Source organism: Corylus avellana, chromosome ca9 (genome assembly GCF_901000735.1).
Source record: "Corylus avellana chromosome ca9, CavTom2PMs-1.0".
Lineage (NCBI taxonomy): Eukaryota > Viridiplantae > Streptophyta > Magnoliopsida > Fagales > Betulaceae > Corylus > Corylus avellana.
The window spans coordinates 4,496,459-4,518,888 of NC_081549.1; the positions used below are offsets into that span (position 1 = coordinate 4,496,459).

At 35.4% G+C, this 22,430-nt stretch overlaps 4 protein-coding genes across 11 annotated transcripts; 1 reads left to right on the forward strand and 3 right to left on the reverse strand.

Moving 5' to 3' along the window:
- Nucleotides 1-2,626: 2,626 nt before the first annotated feature.
- On the reverse strand, nucleotides 2,627-3,466 carry LOC132161719 (tRNA-uridine aminocarboxypropyltransferase A). The gene has a single exon (XM_059571896.1). It carries the CDS (start codon nucleotides 3,463-3,465, stop codon nucleotides 2,692-2,694), a length of 774 nt encoding a protein of 257 aa, XP_059427879.1. The 5' UTR covers nucleotide 3,466; the 3' UTR covers nucleotides 2,627-2,691.
- A 373-nt stretch (nucleotides 3,467-3,839) lies between these two features.
- On the forward strand, nucleotides 3,840-10,700 carry LOC132161720 (protein N-terminal glutamine amidohydrolase). Of its 7 annotated transcripts, none has more exons than XM_059571903.1 (7): nucleotides 3,840-3,932; nucleotides 4,064-4,173; nucleotides 5,010-5,087; nucleotides 5,163-5,293; nucleotides 5,655-5,779; nucleotides 6,379-6,501; nucleotides 6,604-6,775. In XM_059571903.1, exons 2-7 carry the CDS (start codon nucleotides 4,117-4,119, stop codon nucleotides 6,663-6,665), a joined length of 576 nt encoding a protein of 191 aa, XP_059427886.1. In that variant the 5' UTR covers nucleotides 3,840-3,932; nucleotides 4,064-4,116; the 3' UTR covers nucleotides 6,666-6,775. The 7 variants fall into 7 exon arrangements, with proteins under 7 accessions (XP_059427886.1, XP_059427881.1, XP_059427882.1 ...); XM_059571898.1 differs by lacking the exon at nucleotides 6,604-6,775 and adding an exon at nucleotides 10,548-10,700 and having other exon boundaries at nucleotides 3,846-3,932; nucleotides 4,064-4,169; XM_059571899.1 differs by lacking the exon at nucleotides 6,604-6,775 and adding an exon at nucleotides 10,551-10,700 and having other exon boundaries at nucleotides 3,846-3,932; nucleotides 4,064-4,169.
- Nucleotides 10,701-11,230: 530 nt separating this feature from the next.
- Nucleotides 11,231-16,884, reverse strand: LOC132162633 (cytoplasmic tRNA 2-thiolation protein 2). Of its 2 annotated transcripts, XM_059572912.1 has the most exons (7): nucleotides 16,474-16,884; nucleotides 15,500-15,848; nucleotides 15,329-15,415; nucleotides 14,053-14,174; nucleotides 13,691-13,769; nucleotides 12,830-13,227; nucleotides 11,231-11,532 (listed from the first exon to the last, which is right to left on the reverse strand). In XM_059572912.1, exons 1-7 carry the CDS (start codon nucleotides 16,773-16,775, stop codon nucleotides 11,484-11,486), a joined length of 1,386 nt encoding a protein of 461 aa, XP_059428895.1. In that variant the 5' UTR covers nucleotides 16,776-16,884; the 3' UTR covers nucleotides 11,231-11,483. The 2 variants fall into 2 exon arrangements, with proteins under 2 accessions (XP_059428895.1, XP_059428896.1); XM_059572913.1 differs by lacking the exons at nucleotides 13,691-13,769; nucleotides 14,053-14,174.
- A 431-nt stretch (nucleotides 16,885-17,315) lies between these two features.
- LOC132191764 (F-box protein At4g22390-like) lies at nucleotides 17,316-18,509 on the reverse strand. The gene has a single exon (XM_059606853.1). It carries the CDS (start codon nucleotides 18,507-18,509, stop codon nucleotides 17,316-17,318), a length of 1,194 nt encoding a protein of 397 aa, XP_059462836.1.
- Between the last annotated feature and the right edge of the window lie 3,921 nt (nucleotides 18,510-22,430).

Here is a 22,430-nt window from a genome sequence, read left to right on the forward strand (position 1 = left end):
TTGTAACTTACTCATCGTTTGCACCCTAATGCTACAAACATCTAGGGTTTACCTGCCGCTGCATAATGCTAGGACTTTGTTCTTGCGATTTTATAGTTTAAAAGTGTGTTTTTGAAACCCCAAAAAATTTTGTGTTTTCAAATTGTAGGTAAATGTGTGCGTCTTTAATAACACATGATTTTAAAGACTAAGCCATGATTTTTTACTAAAAATTTAATTGCATTTTTAAAATTTATATTTTTATTAACTGCATTTTGAAATCACGATTTTTCAAATCGTGCTTTTAGATTTTGGGGGTACATAACTAAAATGATTAAAAAACTAATAATAATAAAAAAGGGAGGTAAAAAGTTAATTTTAAAAGAATTTGTATACATTTTTTTTTTTTAAAAAAAAAAAAATTGTATGAGAACAATACCTACTTAAGCTCGGACGTTGTTCCGACCTTAACTATGATAAATGGGAGAGATGTGCATGTCCTTATATTCCTTTTGTAAGGAACATTCTAACACAAATTTGATTGGTTTGAGATATTGTAGTATAGGGGTATAATAACTTTAATATAGTTCATTTTTAAATGAACGGTTAAAAATTTGTCATGCCATCATAATTAGTGGTAAACTGGTAGTAGGGTGTGGCGGTAACAATAGAACCACAATGATCATAGGGAAAAATAGGTGTCGGGCTTCGGCTGCTAAAAGAGAGAAGAATAAAGAGAAGGTTTAGTTTTTAATCCATTTGACAACGCGGCAATTTTGACTTTTAAAATGAAATGCTCAAATAGCAAATGTAGACATATATAGGAAAGTACTCTTTCTTCTCTATTTTACCAACAAATAAATGACTTGCTTCTCTATCGCTTCCAAATGGCCATGGCTCATGAAAGTATAAACGTTTGCCAACCCAACATGTTCCTCAAATTACAATGATTTCATAATGCCTATCTATATTTATAGTAGTTGATTATTTATAGGGTTAATAACTTTTTTGGTACATGGGTTTTGAGGTTTTTTAATTTTTTTCCCTAAGTTTTAAAATATGACAAAACTTATACCTCAGATTTTGAAAAAGACCAAATCACCACCTCTAGTTTGAGGCCACCCCCAGTTTGACCTTAGGGGTGGCTCAAGGCCGGTTTGGGGGTGGCTCGGCCACCCCCAAGGGACATGGGGGTAGTTTCGGCCACCCCCTTTTTGGTCCTTGGGGTGGCCAGCCACTTCCATAAAATTTTTCAAACTGGAGGTAGTAATTCAGTCTTTTCTAAAATCCGAGGTACTAGTTTTGTTATGTTTTAAAATCTAGAGGGAAAAATTAAAAAACCTTAAAAATCAGGTACCAAAAAAGTTATTAACCCTTATTTATAATGTTTTTATAGTGACTATAAAGTATATCACTATTCAAATAACTTGATAATATTATTTAAAGGTTTTTTTTATTTTTATTTTTTATCAATTTAAGTATTTAAGATAAATGGTAATTTTACAACCTCAAACGTTATAAAACAAATCTTGCAAACAATTTACAATTTTCCTTTGTGTTCTTGTTTTCCATCTAAATGTATGTCAGTGCATAGATTGGATTAGAGAAAATTCTTCCCACCCAATTTAAAAGAAAACTTCAACACTTTATCAAGTTTTTTTCTTTTTCTTTTTTCTTTCTAAAGTTGCAGATTGATTAAGCTATGATTGAATTATATTCTATAGGTTTCCACAAATAAGAAAATGACAGACAAACATGACCGAGACAAGAACTCTTTTTATTTTTTATTTTTTATTTTTTTTTTATTTTTTATTGTATTTTTTTATTTTATTTAATTTTTTAAGGCAACTTTGGTCTGGTAGGCAGCTTTAAGAGCACTAAATGAACCGATCATGTGGTTTGTGGTATCATAACAATGCCCCACGCCCTCTCTCATGTGGGAAGTTATCAAATCTACAAATAGGGGAAAATATGCTTACAACTCACTGTCACTAAAATAAAAATTATGGGTCCTCAAAACATAAATGTGGCCATGTGGGCACTAGTTTAAGCCCCTCACTAATGGGACCCAGTAGAGATTGTTCCTCCAATATCTTTGTTTCAAAAAGTACTGTTATAAATACAACTTTTTTACAATTATTTACAACTTACTTGCTTATTTGTGTTACCATGTAATTAGAATCACGCTAGCCACTAAAAACAATTAACATCATCCAATTACATGCTAATATGTGTCAATAAATTGTAAGATAATTATAGAGTAAAAAGTAATATTATATACTTATATCTCACGTTTACTTTATGCGGAAGGACAATGATCCCCCGATTTATTCTAAGATAACGGATGAAAATGTGAAATATAACATTACTCATTGTTATAGGTCTAACATTTATCGTTTCAAATTATGGTAACCAAGCCCAAAACTAAAAGTAAGTAGCTGTTATTAATATTATGAGAAACACTATAATTCAAAGGTAAATTGAGCATGACACGTCAGTGAAATATGCTGAAAGAATGCAAAAAAATATTTTTTTAATATTATTTTGGTCACAATTATAGTCCTTTAGTTTTTTAGCAGCCATTTATTTCCACGTCAAATATTTTCAATTGTAAAATGTCTTAATAGCATGTTGACAATTATAGTCCTACCATAATTTATCAAAAATTCAATACCAATGCATTAGAAATTCAAACCAATACAATACAGCAAATTAATACGACGTAGTTAGGTCCGAAGTCTCACTCTGATCCGTCAACTCCTTTTTCTCCTTGCCCTTCTTCAACAACTTGGGCCGGGGCTTCATGGGCTTCAAGTACCGAGCCTGCAATTTCACCATCTCCCGCAAAACCTCGATCAGTTTGCTCTCAATCTCCGACCCATTGGGCTCGAGAACCCTCAGGGCTCTGGCCACCGCCTCCATAGTACTCACGCACCCACCGCACGGCTCCTTCCTCAGAATCAACTCCGAATCGTATATGCTCCCACCACTCGCGCTCTCGTCGTAGTCCAAGCAAACCCTAGTCGCGAACCTCGACAGGAACCCCTCGCTCGCGCTCACCATCTCCTTGGCGTGCTTCCAGGTCCCGTCGAAGACGATCAGGACCTGAGGGGTGCGTTGGGGATCTAGGGAGGAAAGGAGTTGGGATAGGGTGACGGCGGGTGAGGAAGGGGTGGGGGGGAAGAGGTAGATGGCGGGAAGGGATTGGTCGAGGAGAGGGGAGGGGCCGTTGCGGAGGCGGCGGGTGACGATGGTGGTGGAGTTGAGGAGGCATTTGGTGAGGACTGGGACTGTGGAGAGCTTGTGATGGGCCTCGTGGGGGTGGTGGACGATCACGATCTGGGTTTTGGTTGGGATGGGCCGGGCCGGAAGACTCTGGCAGAGGCAGACTGGGCTGGGCCGCGAGCAGTTCGCGCAGATGGGTCGCCGTGTTGGCTCTGGTTCTGCGGTCGCAGAGAGGTGGTCGGTGGGGTTTTCTGGGTTCATTGTCCATGAATGGGGGTACGCAGAGTGGGGTGCCGGTCCTCGGTAGGATGGTTTCCTTTTAGTATTGAGTTTCTAGAACTCCTTCAAAACGATATCGTTTTTTTTAGCACATAAAACGTAGAGGAAATGGTGCGCGGCGTGGAGACGTTCGGGAACTTCGTAAATTGATGTCGTTTTGGGCTTATTGGGTATTAAAACGGACGGCATTTTGAGAACCAAAAAAACGGCGTCGTATGCTGTTTGGGGCTTTCTTTTTCGTAACAAAAACATCGTGGCGGCCATTGTGTAAAGCTGAGTTTGATCAAATAACCAAGACTTTGATTGCGTGAAGAGGAGGAAGAAGATTGCAACGTGCAAGTGTTTGTTTAGGGACAGAAATTTGGGGCTAAAAGAGCGATGACGACCTCAACGCCCGAAAGAAGCAGTTTGGTGGACATTTCTGAGTTCTATCACACTCCTTTTTACTGGTAATTACTTGACTCCAAAGTGTTTGTGAAATTTCTTGAACGTCTTCTGTGATTAGAGTAGTAATCAGAGTTCTTCTTTTTTATGATTTTTTATGATTTTTTTATGATTTTTTTTTTTTTTTTTTTTGTAGCGAGGAGAATGTGTACTTTCTTTGCAAGAAATTATGCACCAGTGGGATAGCAGATGCGAGGGGATCTGATCTTTTTGTTGTTTTCATTTCCAACGAGAAGAAACAGGCATGTATGGTGTTTTGAACTTGCGCTTTCTCCCTCCTTCGAATATTATACATAATTACTTAATGTGACTTGACAGAAAGCCTTAATGAATAATGGTAGGTTCTTGGGATTAATGTTGGTTGTAATATTAATTAAATAATTAAATTAACCCATTTGCTATAATCTCAAGAGAGAATTGCGGATTTAACATGGAATCCACACGTGAAAGAGTGTTAGAATATTAATTAGATGATTTAACAATGTTTATTCATGCTTTCTTATAAACATAATCTTTTGGGACAATTAATGAAACAATTTTTTATTGAGTTCACCTGCTTGTTATTCCTTCTTGCTAGTTTCTTGGTGTCATCAAGTATTCCTTGTCCAAGAAATATTGTGAAGGGTATCCATAGTTTGATGTTAGGCTTAGGCCAAATGCTAGTCTGGAGCTATTGGTGAGGAACCGCTTATTAATTGTTATTCCCTTCCACCAGCTGCACGCTTCACTCTTGGAATACCTGCAAGGTCAATCTGCAGTTTTGGGAATGATCATGAATTGCTAATGTCTTCAAACTTTGTTAGATTAATTTATGGACTTCATTGGACAAAAGCATTGATGGTCGTTTCATATTTTGTATTGATGTTTACTTTTTCTTATTACTTAGCTTCTTTCTTGCAACTAAAATGCTAGTTTTGTGAGATCTAGATTACTCTTTGTAGCCATCTTTCAAGATGTCGATAGTTATTTTTATCACTGTCAGTGTGGATTTTACTTAGGTAAAGAATCTTGTTGTGTGAAGTTTTCCTGAGAATGGTACATTTTGTTGATCTTTATTATAAACTTTTAATAAAATTTTGTAGATTCCATTGTGGCATCAAAAGGCTAGCAAAAGGGCAGATGGGGTTGTTCTCTGGGATTATCATGTGATTTGCATTCAGGTGAGAGCTAAATTCCCTTTACTGGCTTTTATCAATGGTACTACTATTTGATATGTTTCCACAAATAATTTACAGAAAAGAAGAGAAGGTGACACTCCTCACTTAGTGTGGGATTTAGATTCAAGTCTTCCATTTCCTTCTCCTTTAACGTCCTATGTGTCAGAAACTATCCGGCCATCATTTGAGCTCTTTTCTGAGTATCGGAGGTGATGTGTAGTTTGCTGCATTACCTTTTTATTTTAATTTCTTGTTCATGATTTTGCACTTTCTTTACAAGTATGTCAACGCTTTATCGTTAAAAAGACTGATATTGGTTTTGAATCTCTATATTGCCCAAAATTTCTGGACTGCATTCTTGGAGCAATGAAACTATATTCTTATGTTGACCAATGAAGTGTAATATTAAAACCTAGTGTGAAATTATAAGATTTCATCACAAGAAACTGTTGCTTCTGCATTCTTGGAGCAAGGAAGCTAAATTCTTATGTTGATCAATGAAGTGTAATATTAAAACCTAGCGTGAAATTATAAGATTTGATTGCAAGAAACTGTTGCTTTTGCTATCAGGTTTTTCCGGATTGTGCATGCTCCAATATTTCTTCAATGCTTTGCATCTGATAGAAGACATATGAAAGATTCTGCTGGGAACTGGACTGCTGAACCTCCTGCATATGGACCTATAATTGCTGAAGGTAAATCCTTGGAAGAGCTCTTAGAATAGAGAAAGCAACGTTTCTTTACACTTTTAAGCTAAACTGAAGGGACTGAGAATTTTTTAAGTAAACTAGATGTACATAATTATATGCTTATATCTATACTTGCCTATTCCAAAAATATAAAGGGAGATGTCAAAACCTGAAACCTGATGTGCGTGTGTGTGAGAGAGAGAGAGAGTTGTGAGTGTTGGTGCTTAGGGTTGACATCAGAGAGACATTTTGTAGTAGGAGTTTTTGAACAGACTCCTGCCTAATTTAGAGGTGGGACCTGAAGATGAATGGGCTCTGGCATGGAGGAGCTCTATCCTTTAATCTATTTGATGATATGGAGAAACTTTGTAATTAATCAAGATAAAAAGTATCAGCTATTTTCCCTGATACCACTTTGTGAATATTATTTCCTCTCAGTAACTGTCTTTGCATATTGTTTTTGGTGGTATGTCATACTTATTTATATAGCTTTTGAGGTAATATTGAATTCCCTAAGAGATTGATCAGGTTCTAAATATGAGATTCCATGGCTAGGCTTTATGACGAGGCTTTCTTTTTCGCTTTTCCTGTATCTGCTCGTGCAGATGGAGCTGTGCACAACTTGAATGAGTACAATGAGATCTGTGCTGCAGATGTCATGACAAATGCAGGAAGCGACTCGATCAATGCGGTCTTCACCCAGAAGCTTGGTGTGCTGGCAAACGAAGGTCAGCTGGAAGAATTCTTTTCTCAAATCCCTTGATGTATGGGTGATTCTCTTATCAGCTATAACTCGTATGTAATGCTTTTTTCTTTTTCTTTTTTCAAAGGATATACAAATCACATGAAATGCTATTTCAATTTGTTTTGGAAGGAAAGAAAGAATATATAGGATCAATTTGCCAGCATTTCCTTCCTAAAAACCAATGCAAAAGGATATCGGAGAATGTGGTATCTCTCCACTTATGCCCATCTCATTCTCCTACTCATTGTCCCTCAATTCTCTTATACCAAATAGGATAAAATTTCAATCCCCCCTCCCTCATAGTTTCCTTCTTCTCCATCCATTCTAAAATCTCATCTACCAAACAGACGATTGATTATGTTTTTGGTGTAAGAGTTGATTAAGAAAAGGAAGTGCAGGTGGCAAGACAGTGTTGGTTATGTTCCCGGTTGGATAAAGGTTAACAACCAATCTAAACCAAACTTGGAATCCTTTCCACTGGGAAGCATCACTGAAACCTATTCAAATGGCCATAATACAAGTTCCGTGCATTCATCTATGTGGTCTAACGTACTCATCAAAAAAAAAATCTATGTGGTCTAACATTAATTTCATTCTTAGCTCGAGAAGCTTTGGTAGATTCATATTGTACAAGCCTGTGATAAGAAAAGATATTGCCATGATCATGCTTTATTAGCGAGAGCCATTGATCTCATCAGAAATTTTCTTTCCTCGAATATTTTTGATATTATTACTTAGTTTTAAAACCAATTTAAAACTATTGGATCAAAATTCAATAAAGATTCATCTCATATTCAATGGTTGTTTTAAAAGTCACCTATGAGTGTAGAAAAATTGTATAAAGAAGTTGAAATAAGTGTAGCGTTATTCGTTTAGGAAATGAGGAGTCTACTTGATTTTGGGAATGTGTTTCTTTCAATGGAAGGTTGAAGGTTCTCTGGAAATGGTTCTTTAGATGCATGTCACATGGAAGACTTGTGACTCTACGATTATTGCCATGTAGTAGGAGTGATAGAGTGGGCTTCTACTAATTATTTATGGGTACGTCAATGCATATGTTACATTGGGACTTTATTTTATTTTATTTTATATATATATATTTTATGAAATGAATAATTTAAAAATTGGTGGAATTCAAGGGATATATATATATATAAAAAAAAGGGAAAATTACAGTTTACCCCCCCAAAGTTGTCATCGATTTACAATTCCGCCTCCAAAGTTTCAATTTTTGCAATCCACCCCCCTAAAGTTTCAATTTTTTTCAATTCAGGCATTCCGTCAGTCAAAGCCGCTTTGACTGGCGGAACAGTGATCACGTGCGACGCACGTGATCACTCTTGGACTTTTTTTTCCCAAAATGCCCCATCCCTGTTCCCCCCTCTCTCTCCGTTCGATCATTTTCTCTAAAATTTTGAGATTTTGATACCAGAATTTAATCACATCCTGCCATGATTCTTTTTGGTTCAATATCGATCTGAAACCTTTCAAGCTAGATTTTATCCGATTCCAATCGAAACAAATAATCAGATTTGGTTTATGAAAATCTGGTTTAAGCTTACTAATAAATCTCTAAATATTTTTCAGGTGTTGGGCAGAGGATTCTGAAATTTTTGTTGAGTATTTAGGGCGAAGAGATTCAGTTATGGTGTCAACTCTGATCACAACAACATCAAATGGAAATCCGGGGCTCAGCAGCAAATCTTACATTTCCACCAAGCTCATCCTACTTCAGGGCCACACCAAAAACCGCACGATGGGACCTACCACCAGCCATCTGAATCTTCTCCAATCTCGAGACTGACGAGCACCTGAAACCACCCAGCACATAGACCATCAGCAATAGGGGCTCCCACGAAGAGGTGGTTTAAGTCGATACAGAGGGGCAGGGGGGGTATTTTGAGCACTAAACCGCATAAAGTGAGGGTGGGAATGTTGATGGGGGTATTTTGGGCACTAAACCGCATAAAGTGATCACGTGCGTTGCACGGGATCACTATTCCGTCAGTCAAAGCGGCTTTGATTGACAATGCCTGAATTGAAAAAAATTGAAACTTTAGGGGGGTGGATTGCAAAAATTAAAACTTTAAAGGCGGAATTGCAAATCGCTGACAACTTTGGGGGGGAAAACTGTAATTTTTCCCAAAAAAAAAAGACAAAGTTTTCTTTTGAATTCGTCAAACTAAATATGAAAGAAAACTTTGTTAAAAAAGTATAACAACTGTTATTTATAATTGTTATGGGGTGGCTAAAACCTTTTCCCTGTATAAATGAACCCTCAAATGGTTTTTATGGTATGAGGCAGGTATTACCTAATTTACAACGAGTAATGTTAGAAACCATATTTTTATCCTATAATTATTCTACAGTGTTGGCCTGTCGGTTTTAATCAACTCTTGGGTGTTTATTTTTAATAAGAACCGATCAAAAGGTTTGGTTAGAACTACCATGTTAACATTGTGAAATAAATATGTGATTTCTATATGACACTCTAAAACTTTGTGAATTTTAAGTTGGTTAATAAAATAGACTAAATGTATGTGACATATCACACCAAAAAAGTCTTTGATCGGTGGCCGCTCCATAAAATATGCTCATATCGGTAAAGGATTGGTCCTAGATCAATATTAACGGTTAATAGTATGGAAAATACTAGGTAATCTCTTAGTGTTCTTCTGGTCTTATGTGGATATTACTTTCTAAAAATCAAGTGAGAAATAAGAACAACTTTCTTTTTTGTTTTTTTAAATAATATCCACATAGGACTATAAGGATAGTAAGAGAACACTAGTTGAGCACCTAGCATTCTCCTAATAGTATTGAATTATTTACCACCTTATGCACTAATCCAAATTGTTATTATGCAAATCTGATATGCCCACCATATATCTAGTGTTCCTCCCACTTCAGTATTTAAGATTATTGGATTAATCAATGACATTATATTATTCTAGTGTGCCTTCCACATTACTACATTAGCATTTAAAATCTTTTAGTTAAAGTCCAGATACTTCCTTTCAAATTACCACCCAATTGACAATATCTCTCCAAAATTTTTAATTGTGACAATGTCCTCTCAAACTATCAAAACATTGTCAATATCCCACCCTTAAGGCTAGCAAAAAGATAAAAATGCCCTTACGTATTTCTTAATAAGACAAAAATAGATCTATAAATTCAAAAAATAAAATAAAATAAAAAATAATTTGAAAAGAACGATTTTTTTTTTTAAAAAAAAAAAAAATTATTTTTAAACAGAATTTTTTAATTAAAAGAAACATTTTTAATTTTTTTTTTTTTAGAAAACGAAAATTATTAATTCTTTTAAAACAGAAATTTTTTATTTTAAAAAGTTATAAAACCAAAAAAAAAAAAAAATCATTTTTTATAACAAAAAAATCGAATTTTTTTTTTTTTATACAAAGGATTTTTTTTTTTTAATTTGCCACCCTTTGGATTTTTTTTGTTTTTAATTATTATTATTAGGCTTTTTCTAGACGTTTTAGTATTTTTTGTTTTTATTTTACTAAGGGTAATTTCATCATTAAGGGGAACATTGATAATTTTTGATAATTTGAGAAGACATTGTTACAATTAAAAGTTTAAGATAAACGTTATCAATTGAGTGGTAATTTGAGGTGGTATGTCGACTTTTCCTTATCTTTTAAGTTAATTCTTGATTTTATATGATAAGCATTATTGGCTCATTTTCCCATGGCCAGCAGATAGCAAGGAAATTGCATTTTTAGAGGGATAACGTTTTCTCCAAATTAGGTTGGAAGAATTCCTCCAATTTAATAATTTATTAAATTGACAAATATAAAAATGAGAAATGCTATAGTTATCAATTTTTTTTACCATGAGATTATAGCATTTTTTTTAATTAATTGTTTTCATCATCTCCAATGAATAAGCTCCATACCATTTTAGTACACATCTCTCGGTAAAAGATCTCTTTAGTTTTAATTGCTGTTGGATCGATCTTCTTTCTATGTCTAGAAGCTAATGCCAAAAAAGTAGTTTCAAAAGCAGGGGGAAAGAAAAAATTGGCAATCAGCTTGTGGTGGACGCACAAAGCAGCAGAAGGCTAGAAAATGAAGGTGAAGAGAAAGTAGGAAAGTTTGGACATGGAACAGGTGTTAATCGTAATGGGCCTTTACGATGGAGAGAATGACGAAGACAGTGATCGTGAATGCGGTGAAGATCAAGAACGCAATAAAGAAGATCATGATGGAGATGATGAAGATGGAGAGCGTACAGAAGACGATTGTGATGAAGATGGTGATGATGGAGATAATGAAGACGGAGACAGTGAAGAAGAAGGTGATGAAGATGACAAGAATGAAAATGGGGGCGGAGATGAAGATCTTAGAGTTACTACTCTAAAAATACGTCCATCTTCAAGGAAGGTTCATGGTCCTCCCAAATAAGTTTCTATGAAGAAAGACATCTATTAATAGGAAATGGTACTGTGGTATGTATATGTATCTAAACCTAATAAATTAGCAGTATGGACTGCTAAGACTCACCATGTTACCCCAAATATTCACCAGAATCCCCACTGGGCTTTTTATGAAGAAGAAATGCATCAATGCCATGCTTAAGCCAAGAAACAACAATCTTTTATTGACAAAATTTTTTTATTTAAATTATATCACAAAAATATTTCTCTTTCAATCACAAAGGATTATATAGGTTGGAAACTAGTAAGCATTGCAACCAACCATTAATATCTTTCCAATTCCAAACTTCATAAACATGATTTAAATCCTAAGTTTGGATTCACCTTGACTATAGAAAAGCTAATTGATGCCAGCACTTACTTTCAGATCATTGTTCGAGTGTTGCTGCAGTTAAAGCCATCTTTTGGAACGGTCCAACTGAGCAATATGTCGTAGCACCTCAACACCAAACAATGAATTATGTGTTTCAAAAATTGAGGATCCAAAGAGTGAACAAGTCAATTCAGCTTTCATCTTCACTGTCTGAAACCAAGCAATCTTGTATCTGCTCTCTGAAAAGAACAATTATCACAAAAAAAAAGGGTTAAAACTTTAAAGAGGTACGGTGATGCCTGATATATTCCATATAGAAAAAGGTCCAAGGGAAAATACTGTAGAAATCTGTGTAGTTTGACCTTTTATCAAATTATTACTCCATTAGTTTAAAACATATCAAATCACTCCTTAAGGTGTGCATCATTATCAAATCACTTCCTCTGTTAGATCTTCTAGGTGAGTAATAACAGGTAGGCTAATGGCCATGTCATGCCCAATAACATTTTGACACATGTACATGTCATTTTACAGCACCAATTATTTTCACCATGTCATTTTCAAAATGCCACATCAGAAAACAAATAAAAAATGAAAAGGAAAGGAAAAAAAGAGAAGTGCTTGGGGTGGCCAAACCACCACCATAACCAAAGAGGGTGGTCGAGCCAACCCCAAAGGTCATTGGGGGTGCTTCGGCCACCCGCAACCACACCTTTTTTTTCTTTTTTTCCAGATGTGCTTTCAATTTATCTGGCGAACTTATATGGTGCTGATTCAAAGACATGTACAAGTGTGAAAATGTTATTGAATATGACGTGATCATTAGCCTCTATGTCATTGTTCACCGTTTAAACCCCATAGAGTGATTTCATATGGACCTCTACAGTTTTGTTTTGTTTTTTTTTTTTTCAAAATTTAAAGTCATGTTGTGCTCATAAATTTTGGGCGCTCATGCCACCAATTTTATGCTCCTTGAATTGGTACAAGGCGCCTTGTTACAAGTTACCATAACAATGCAATGAGTAGGATACAAACTAAGTAACAAAGATTTGTAGGGCAGAAGACCACCAAATTTGGCAAATGTCTTTGCATATGATCACTGCACAAAAGTGCAGACAAGTAATGCCCATTCTGTAGCAGACCAATAACTGGATTGCCTCCATTAAAAAATTCAATCTTCATAAATTGTTATCTGATAATTATGAATGATCCAATTTTAGAACTTTCTTTCCTCATCTTCTCAAGTGTTGCAGTTAAAAACATCAAGATACAATAAGCTCCAATATTTCTTCTTGATATTTTCAATTGCTTTAACGCAGTATTAAATCTGCTCCAACTCATCTAAGTATCCTAAATTATTCTTTTATTTTTCACATAGCATATCTATACCTATTTGTCTATCTATCCATCCATTAGTCACAACATAGTGCCTAATGTGAGGTTTCAATGTTCTTATGAAGGTACCAACGACTTCGACACAAGTTATCCCCAAAAAGATCTAAAATAGTTAGTGCTAATGTAAATGAAAATTCTCACCTAAGCAAACTGAGATTTCCATAGCTGCTATGCTTTGCTCTGGCAATCAATGGCTGGGGTAAAAGCGTATAGAAGTTCTCCATTGATGATGGATCATTCGGAAGTATCTGAAAGCGACAACTTGAACAGCAGGCAGCACCAAAACTTTCAGAACTTGTTTGGCAACTCCCCAGATTACTCAACCTTAGTAAGTCAGATTTGTTGAGTGGGCTATTACAGATAGGACAGAATGACTCTGAGGATATCGATTCATTAGGCTTGAGATTATATCTCTTCTGACGCCTTCGGGTTGCCGAAAGGAGGTTAGAGTCATTGTTCTCGGGAATCCTGTTGAAATGGAATGGAGTAAGCTTTCCAGCTGTTCTCACAATCGTGCACTCTCGAGAAGGATTTTCTTCCTGAAAGCAAAAGGTTTTATAAAAGACTTTGCTAATTAAAAAAAAAAAAAAACAAGAGGTAGAGTGGCTGGCCATATTTATATTTCTAACAGGCTCAAAAGGTGTTCGTTTTCAAAGGTGAAAAAGTTATATACATGCAAATAGTGCTTAACTTAAGCAAGTTATCCATATAAGTTTATAACCTCTAAAGCCAAACTTTGAATACCTACTTTTCAAATGACGTCATCTGTTATGTTTAAGCATACAATCTTTTTATTGGTCCTAAGACAACACCGAATGTTATAGCGGGGTAGCCTCTCTATACCCATAGACTCCTCTCCACTGTGGCAAAGGACACAGGAACAATGCACTTCAACTAGTAACAAGGCGTTAATCTTCCTGTGAGTTTCCGTTAAAGACACACTAACAGATAATTCAGCCTACCAATAAAAGGAATAAGAGATATCCAAGACCTAGTATCTACCTGCAATAGTGTCACAAATGATGATACCAAGCCATTGATACCAGCGCAAGAACCTTTAAGCAACTCCACAGTCTTTAGACTGCCCTGTCAAGATGAGGTGAAAATCATCAATTAATAAAAGACTAAAATTTACTCATATCAAAAAAAAGAAGACTAGATTTATCAAAACTCCTATTTGATGTGTGTTTGTGCGCGTGCGCTTGTATTATTCTATTAAATACAAATATAAGAGCAATAGAACTGAAATACATATAAATATGCAGAGCTAATATAAATCGATGATTTCAATTATAATGATATACAGAACAAACTGTAAAGGCAGAAGATTACAAAGAAAATAGAAAAAGGCATGAATTACAAACCCATCAAGTTGGCAAAGAATGTTGAGCTCTTGTGCAAGACAGTCGCGAAGCGGAAGCACTACCGGGGTCTCCCACCTTGCATCAACATATTGCATATCTGCAGGCAAGGAATATCCTTGACCCTGTTAGAAGAAAACGTAATTAAAAATTTATAACAGCACAAGTTGCCTTCCGACATTGACCTGTATCTTCTAAATGAACTGAAAATTTAATTAGTGCTTACTAAAGATTCAGATTTTTTTTTTCTATCCAATTGATATTTGATGCAAAAGCAAAGCAAATTAAAATATGATGATGCGGTCTTCCTGAAAACAGTCGACAAAAAGAAAAGCCAATTGAAGAGTTTCAAAACAATGCATTACATCATTTCCTTGGAAAGAAGGCATTATATTTACATCACTTCTATATAAAAATTAATTTCAAAGGTGGTTCTTGCAACGAATCCTCATAAATGTGCCCTCCGAGATGTGCCAATGAAAAGTGAATTTATTTCCTAAAAGTTTAGTTGACGTTGAAAAATACTGAAAAACACAGTTGGCAGGTTATCAATCACCACTGCAACTGTAGACAAGATGAAAGTGGAAATAATTGCAATTTGAATTCGAATCCAAGTCTGATAGAAAAATGAAAAATGCATCTTATAAGCCACACTAAACTCAAGTAGTCATATATCAACGGTGAGAAAAGAATGTGTTATTCAAGTACCAGTAAGTTAGCCAGGTCTTTAATTGGTCTCATATGGCATTACGACTTATAATTAGTTTGCAAGCTATTTTACCAGTGGAAAATTTAGGAAAGGAAGCCCTTAAAGAGATCCTACAGGATGCTGCATATTCATAATTATACAATCTCATAAATGCTCAAAAGAATTCTTTAATTACAGCTATGTGGTTAATAATCCCTGAAGTGATAATTTTCTCTGCAGTTTATAGAACATTATTTGATTAGCTGTCCACATGAAACACCCTTCCCGCTTCAAGTAGAAAAGAATAACTGAGGGGCACCGGTGATGAGTGGTTAGCAACTAATAAAGTACCTGATCTTGTTTACAATTATAATGACTACAAAGACATGCAATTTAAAATATCATGGTTTACTTTGAATCAGAGACAGCCCATGTCGAAATCATAATTACCCTATTGTTTGATTACCTATATAGTAACATATGAAAGTGTTCCCATTCACCAAAATAAGAAATATCCATCATAGAAAGTAAATCATCCATCTTAATTTTCAAGAGAAATGACAAATAAGCAGAAGAGTATCTAAAACAAACCTTTACAGTGGCTGAAATAACATGGCAAGCAATCCTTGATGTGCATGATCCTAGTACAAGCCTGTTGTATCCATTTTCAGATGCAATCTGCACCATAGACAAAAAATATTGGATGAGTCAACTCTCCTTCCCTTTCTAATATGCTTGTGGATGAGATATCTAGAAGTGAACCTTTTGCAAGGACAACATCCGTAGATGTAGCAAAAGATCCTCTTTTCCAGTGGCATCACTAACAACATCTAGTAGACTTTTCAATCTGTCCCTCCCGTCACTGGAATTAGAAGAGCAGATATTTTCAATTGGAACCACATGCAACTCCTTTCTTGGTGGGGCTAGATTGGACACAAGCAATCTGATTTCTTGAATTGCTTTGTCAATTTCATGAGAAGGAACTGGGACAATGGAGCTTTCATCAATAAACGCAACTCCAACACCAAACACCGGTAAAGACCGATCTCTACTTGCATCAAAATTCTTCTGGGACTTATTTTGCATCTCATGCACAAACTGTAGAGCCACCCTGAAACCCAAAAGAAAAATATGCTTTAGAAGATGAATTTACATGCTGTAAGATCATCCCGAGTTTTATGACACAGAAACTTCCAGTATGAAACCTTTTTGAAGATTTTTTTTTTCCATCACAGATAATTGAGAGGGCAAGAAACTAAAAGAGAGCCTCAGTACCAGAATAGATAGTCTAGCTATAAACCCAAAGAGACTGATCCACAACTTGATTAAATCAGGTGAAAGTTCATACTATTTGACTGCATCTTGTAAGTTAAATTATAAATTGTAAATTCACTTCTTGCGATTCCTGTTTATTTAGATAGTCTAAGTAAATCCAAACGGGTACGAATTCTCATTGAAAAGTCTCTTTGTGAGAAGAATTGTCCATAATTGCTTAGGGCCTAGGACAAATACATTTATAGCTTCCCATATTTTTCTTTTCAAAATCAAACGCTAAAATTCCAAAAATCAAAAAGCAAAAGCAAAGAAAAATTCAACTCAAATAAGTAATTTTGTTCGAATATCAAGTACATGAATTTTATCATAACATTTTCTTTCCAAACAAATCACCGACCATTATTGCTTTCATTCAAAGACGCAATTGTTTTAGTTTAAATTTTAGAGAGAGAGGGGGGGACCTGGAGGAAGTGCCACCAGAGAAGGCGACAAGGACGTTATCGGTGGGAGAAATCATGGCGTAGGAGGTGACGGAGAGCCTGAACTTTCCGTAGAGGTTGCTCCGGAAGCAGTCGGCGCAGAAGCGGCCATCGTCGCCGCCGGTGGCGGACATGGGCTCGTTGGACTTGCACTTGACGCACACATTCTGATTCTGATTATTGTCATCAGCAACTGGATTGGTTGAGCTATCTACTGCTTCTTCTCGTGCTTGTTCTTCGTCTCTGTAGCAATTGGACTGGCAGCTTGATGCGTTGCACGCCATAGCTGTTTGCTTCTCTTCCCGTTTCTGAATGTGAAATACTGAAATTGGCCCTAACTAGGGTTTTAGGCTTTAGGCGGTCTCGTTTCTTGAAGAGTCTTTCTTCGCTCCCTTTTTTGTTTCTCGTTATTTAAGAGCTAGAGAGTGTTTTCGGTGTTATTTATTTATTTTAGTAACTTCTGTTTTATTAGGCGTGATATTAAGTGTGATTTCAGTCGATTAAATTACCTTTGGAGACAGTGTTTTAGTGTTCTAAAACTTCTCAAATACATTTTAGACATTGAAGATGAAGAATAAATATAAATCGTGGAGAAACAAGTAATCTTATATCAATATATAATATCAAAAGAAAATTGTTGCAAAAAATAAATTTACTAAAATTGAATGTAATTAAATTACATTATGCCAAAAAGGAAAATTGCTACAAAAATAAAATTGTACGTAATTGCATATCATCCCTCCTTTATCCATTATGGACTACAAGGATTGTTGTATGCATAAGGGGAAATATATAATCGAAAGATCATTAATACATCATCGAATTCAATTGTCACTATCACCATCTATGAGAAGGATGCTTTCTACATAAGGCGCTGTCCAATTCATATTGAAAATAGGACACCTAGCATTCTCAATAATCTTGTACCATGTCTTCTTTTCTATGTGAAACCAAAAGAGCTCCCTAGAGTTGTCTTCCATTAGAATCTTTTCACCGTCTTCTGAAAAAGCTAGTGATCGGTGGTAGGGGAAAGTCATAGGCACCGTATAAAGCCGACTCCAATTGCTTGTTACCCCGTATTCCATCATCCAAACTTCAACACCCTCATGAGTATTCTTAGAAACACATAGCAATCCTCCCAAAACCTCCAAAGTCACATTAAAATACGATTCGAACGGAAACGTTTGCAATCCAAATTTCTCAGTAGTGAGATCGAATGTGAGAAGGGTGGTTGATCCAAGTGCACTATTAACCAACCAATAGAAAGCACCGTTGGAGAAAGCCGGCCCCGACCAAATAAATGACTCCTCCTTGTAAGGCCATTGATCTTCTACTCTTTTCCAAGAATGTGCTTTCAGACTATATACCATAATTTCTAAGGGCTCCATAATTTCAGCGGTCCATGGAGGCTCAAGCCCCCAATTATCAGCTTTCACAACTCTCGCAAATACAATCTTCAAAACCTTGTAATCATTGTTGACTGGGTCAAACCCGAATGCTAAATTGAGTTCGACTGGGTTATACCCTAATGTTGTTATGAGTTGGTTGTGCTTATCATAGTCTAGATGAGGCTCATTGGGCAATTTCTTGTTTTTCTTGATTGATGGATTCCAAATCACAATTTTATTATCATATTTGGATCCATAATAACCATATGGATCCAAATATGCAGATTTGAAGATGCAAACTAACATGTTGCAACAGCCTATCATTGAGGTTTGGTTGAGGTTTTTTTGAAAATGGAATGGCGGGTAGATCTTCGTAGACTCGCCGAGCCGATTCTCATCGGAAAAGTTTACCAAGTAGTAATCTTTTGGCCGATGGCGTGAAGATGTCTCAACAATGAGACTACGCTCTCTGCTAGTGTCGAGGCTCATGTTGATGAGATATGGGTCAGTGATTAGAGCTAAGCATGACTTCGAAACACACTGAAAACGCAGCAGAGAATTGATGGGCAGCAGTGAAAATATGTGGGTAATGAGATCAGGCGGAAGTTTTATCTTTTGCTCTTTTATCATTGCGCAAAGTAGGGATATTTGAAAGGGGTTTGCTCAAAATCTCTCTCTATCTCGAACACGTACGGCAAGAAGAAATATTGTCTTCTTATTTGCTGTTTGAAAGAATAGAAAGAGCATGCATGCCAATTATATAAGAGAGGAGGTTACTAACTCCACTAGAAGTCTAGAAGTAGGAGAGCAAAACCCATCAGAAGTAGAAGATGAATCCGATCGAGATATAGTGTTTCAGTTCTTTTGGGTCAGGTATACCGTATATCAAATATTCTGCATGGAAAAAGTAATTACGTCATTAATTCCTTAATTATTTGAACATCTGAGCCTAAGGATTACAGTGAAAATATGATTACTAATTTATAAACCAACCGACCTCAGTTACGTACATTGTTTTCCTTGTATATATATATATATATGACAGATATGTACACGTACGTACGTCGAAACGCCAAACAATTTTTATATTTTCTTTGCAAGTGAAAATTATTTTGAAAGTGACTGGACAACCTTATCTTTTTTTTTTTTTTAATTAATTTATTTTTTACATGTTAATATAATTTAGGACAACGTACACTATTGCATTGCTAAAAATACCCTGGACTCTTGAAAGCTAAACAAAACATAAACTAAATAGTAATAATAAATCTAATTAACTAAGAAGACTTAGATATATAAATTAAACTAATTAATTAAAATAAAGTTCGTCTCTTAACCTTTTCACCATTCTTTCTGCTTTCCCTATCTTTCATTCTTTTTTATGCATTCCTTTCCTTTCTTTCCTCCAGCATGTTATAACAGGAGATGGCCATCATCATCATCCACCGTGGAATGGGCACGAATTAAATTCTATTTTACCTCTTATTCATCTTGTATTAGACAATTGTATATGATATTATATGTACTTGACATTATTGTATGGAAATATAAGAAATATTTGTGTGGATCATATTAGATCGCATAATGTTGAACAACACCAAACTGAAATAGAAGACCACTTATGATACAACTCTATCTGGTCTTCTAAAAGTATCAACCAAGAAGAAGACTACTCCTAATAGAACTCTAAACTTTATCTTACCTCTTATTCATCTTGTATTAGACAATTGTATAGTGATAGGTTTCTATTAGATATTCTTGTAAACACAACTCTCTCTTTTATCATTATAAATACAATACAATCTAGGATTATAGATGTGTCTTTTTATATGTTTATTAGCTTTCTTTTTTAAGTAATTTTATTTATTTATAGTTTGAAAATTAAACGAAGTATTCAAGCTTCTCTTTGTGTCATACCCTCTTGCCATGCATATATGATACGACCTTTTTTTTTTTTTACCTTAGTGAATACGATACACATATTTTCAACTTATGTACTCCATTAAATGAAACATGTTTAGAATAAAAACCTGATGACAGGAGTCAATTTATCCAAAATAACTAGGGTGGCAACCAAATCAATATATAATTCACCCAAGTTAATAGCTAGGATATATGAAACGCAAATGAATCGAAACTCAAATTGGTTCGTTCTGTTGTTAGCTAGACACAAAAGTTGTTTTTCTCATATCTCAAATGTGAAGGAAAAATGATATAAATCATTCTCTTAACACAATCCAAACCTGACATGCGAACCTGGATTAACACCTCTACTTCTATTAGGATCTTCCGTTAGAAATCTTTAAGCTCACTCTTAACTCTAACTGTTTATCATAATCATCATTCTATATAGCACGATCTCTCCAAAGGATCAAGATCCTCTAAAATTTCTTTCAAATTATAAATTTCGTTTTTAGGCATTGAAACATTTGAAAAATTGCTACCCATTAAAAATGTGACATGTCATCGAGGTAACCAAAAAGAATTTTCCTCCCAAAAAGCTTTATCTTCATTTTTGTAGAGGCGCTTCTTCTTCTTAAGATCAAAAGACAATTTTTAGCTTAAAGCTTTGAGAGCAAGAACCTGATAAAAAAAATACTTAATTCTCAACTGGAACATATATATTACATTATATGTGACATTTTTCAAGCGTTTCGATGCTTAAAAATGACCAAAATTACATAATTTAAGAATCTACTATTTCTTTAAAATTTAAGGGATCTTAAACCCTCGCATCATATATGACTTATAGTTATAGGTTTGGATCATAGAATAAAGTTGTCATCAAGTTATCATAATTAATTAATTGGTTCCATGCCCTTTTTTTTTTTGACAAGTTCACACAAGAGAATGGAGATTCGAACTAGTGACCTCCACTTCATAAGGCGTAGTTCACAACTGATTGAGTTTGAAGTAACGTAATTGCTCCTAATTAGCATTTTGAATCTTTTTCTATTTCCCCAATCTTCATTCTTTGCCTACTCTTCACTTTTGGATAACCTAAAAAATTTACTTGGAACTGGTACATATCTTTGCCTCTTACCTTTAATTTTATTCCTACCTTTACGTACAAGGAGAGAGTTGGAATAAATGCTAGCTCTTTCAAGACCGATATAATATTAAAACACCACTACTCTCCCCACCAAGCTCAACCAAATTAATCCCAAACCATTTATGTACATGTTTGGATGATCAACATGCACTCTCTCTCTCTCCCCCCCTCTTCTCCATATATATCCCTAATTAATGCCAATACAAGCCTTCTTCATCACACAATGAATTCCGGCCAGTTGCAGATTCGGTTCAAAAATCCACCTCCAACGCTGAAGAAATGGGCATCATCGTGCGCTTTGGAATGGGTGGAATTGGCAAGATTTGCAACACCACCTCCCCTACCTTATAGGGGAGTTGCTGGTGCTGCCCCATGGCCGGTGATGACGCCTTATGCCCATAAAGAAAAGGTTTCCTGAAGGAGTTGGCATTATGGGCTTTTCTTGCTGTTGATGCCCTCTCTATAATCAATTTACTTAGGCTCGCCCACCACTGCCCAATCTTCTGAGTCACTGTGGCATCGACATTGCATTTAGACGGAGTAGCTGGATGTTATTTTTTTTCTTTTCCTTTTTAACTCTTTTGGAGTTTTTCTTTGAAACATTACAATATTGATTAAATGATTAAATTCATTATTTTTTTAATCAACTTAATCTTTTAGAATAAGCAATGATACATGATTCTTACATGTATTAAAGACATATGTCAGTTTAATAGACTTTGAATGATCAGATTCAATTTGAAAGAAAATTTTATTATTTTCTATTCTTCCGAAGATCAAGTTGTGCAAAATGTCTTGCTTGGTTTTCCTTTTGAGTTATGCAAGAGTAGAGTTTTTTTCTTCTACTTCTTCGTTAGTGAGCGTAATAAATGTTTAGATCGATTGAAATTTGGTACATTGCATATCACATTTTTAATAGGTAACATTTTTGCGGAGTTTAGTTTAATAACATGCTTTTGGATTGTGTAATTTGCCTTGGAGAATATGTATAGGAATAGAATATATATGTAATTTGTAGGTGGCATCATGCTTGCCCATTTTCTGGTCCCAATAAAAGAAGGTCAAGCTATGTCGTGCTAAAGATGCAGGAGATAATTAACAAAAACTCTTCTAAATTCATAAATGTTCACATGGTGATCATATATACAGGTCACAATAGACACATGAAAAAAAGAAAAAAGGAAAAAATAAAATAAAAAAACGTCCCGAGCCGAGCAAGTGGCACTTTACTACTTTAGACATTATGAAGCCATCGAGGGGCATTTTCGTACAAGAACCTCCAAGCCTTATCGGCGAGCTCATCGGAATCGGAAATACGGATGTTGAGAGAAAAGAAAATTACAATTTGACTCTGAACAGTTTTGAACCAGGTGATAATGACAGAAGATGACTCTATGCTGGTTGGGCGAGACAATTTGCGTCAAAACCGAACCCTAACTGGATCGGACCACCCAATTCGCAAGCCAAAAGACTAGAAAAAGACTCTCCGGTGGTGGGAG

What these genes read in the sequence shown, in the direction of transcription:
- LOC132191764 (XM_059606853.1), bottom strand. Translation starts at nt 18,509, where the DNA reads ATGATAAAAGAGCAAAAGATAAAACTTCCGCCTGATCTCATTACCCAC.
- LOC132161719 (XM_059571896.1), bottom strand. Translation starts at nt 3,465, where the DNA reads ATGAACCCAGAAAACCCCACCGACCACCTCTCTGCGACCGCAGAACCA.
- LOC132162633 (XM_059572912.1), bottom strand. Translation starts at nt 16,775, where the DNA reads ATGGCGTGCAACGCATCAAGCTGCCAGTCCAATTGCTACAGAGACGAA. An exon ending in GGATGTTGTCCTTGCAAAAG is followed by an intron (nt 15,416 to 15,499) that starts GTTCACTTCTAG and finishes TCTATGGTGCAG; the next exon opens with ATTGCATCTGAAAATGGATA. An exon ending in CATTTGTGACACTATTGCAG is followed by an intron (nt 13,228 to 13,690) that starts GTAGATACTAGG and finishes TTTTGCTTTCAG; the next exon opens with GAAGAAAATCCTTCTCGAGA.
- LOC132161720 (XM_059571898.1), top strand. Translation starts at nt 3,862, where the DNA reads ATGACGACCTCAACGCCCGAAAGAAGCAGTTTGGTGGACATTTCTGAG. An exon ending in TTTCCAACGAGAAGAAACAG is followed by an intron (nt 4,170 to 5,009) that starts GCATGTATGGTG and finishes AAAATTTTGTAG; the next exon opens with ATTCCATTGTGGCATCAAAA. An exon ending in CTCTTTTCTGAGTATCGGAG is followed by an intron (nt 5,294 to 5,654) that starts GTGATGTGTAGT and finishes TTTTGCTATCAG; the next exon opens with GTTTTTCCGGATTGTGCATG.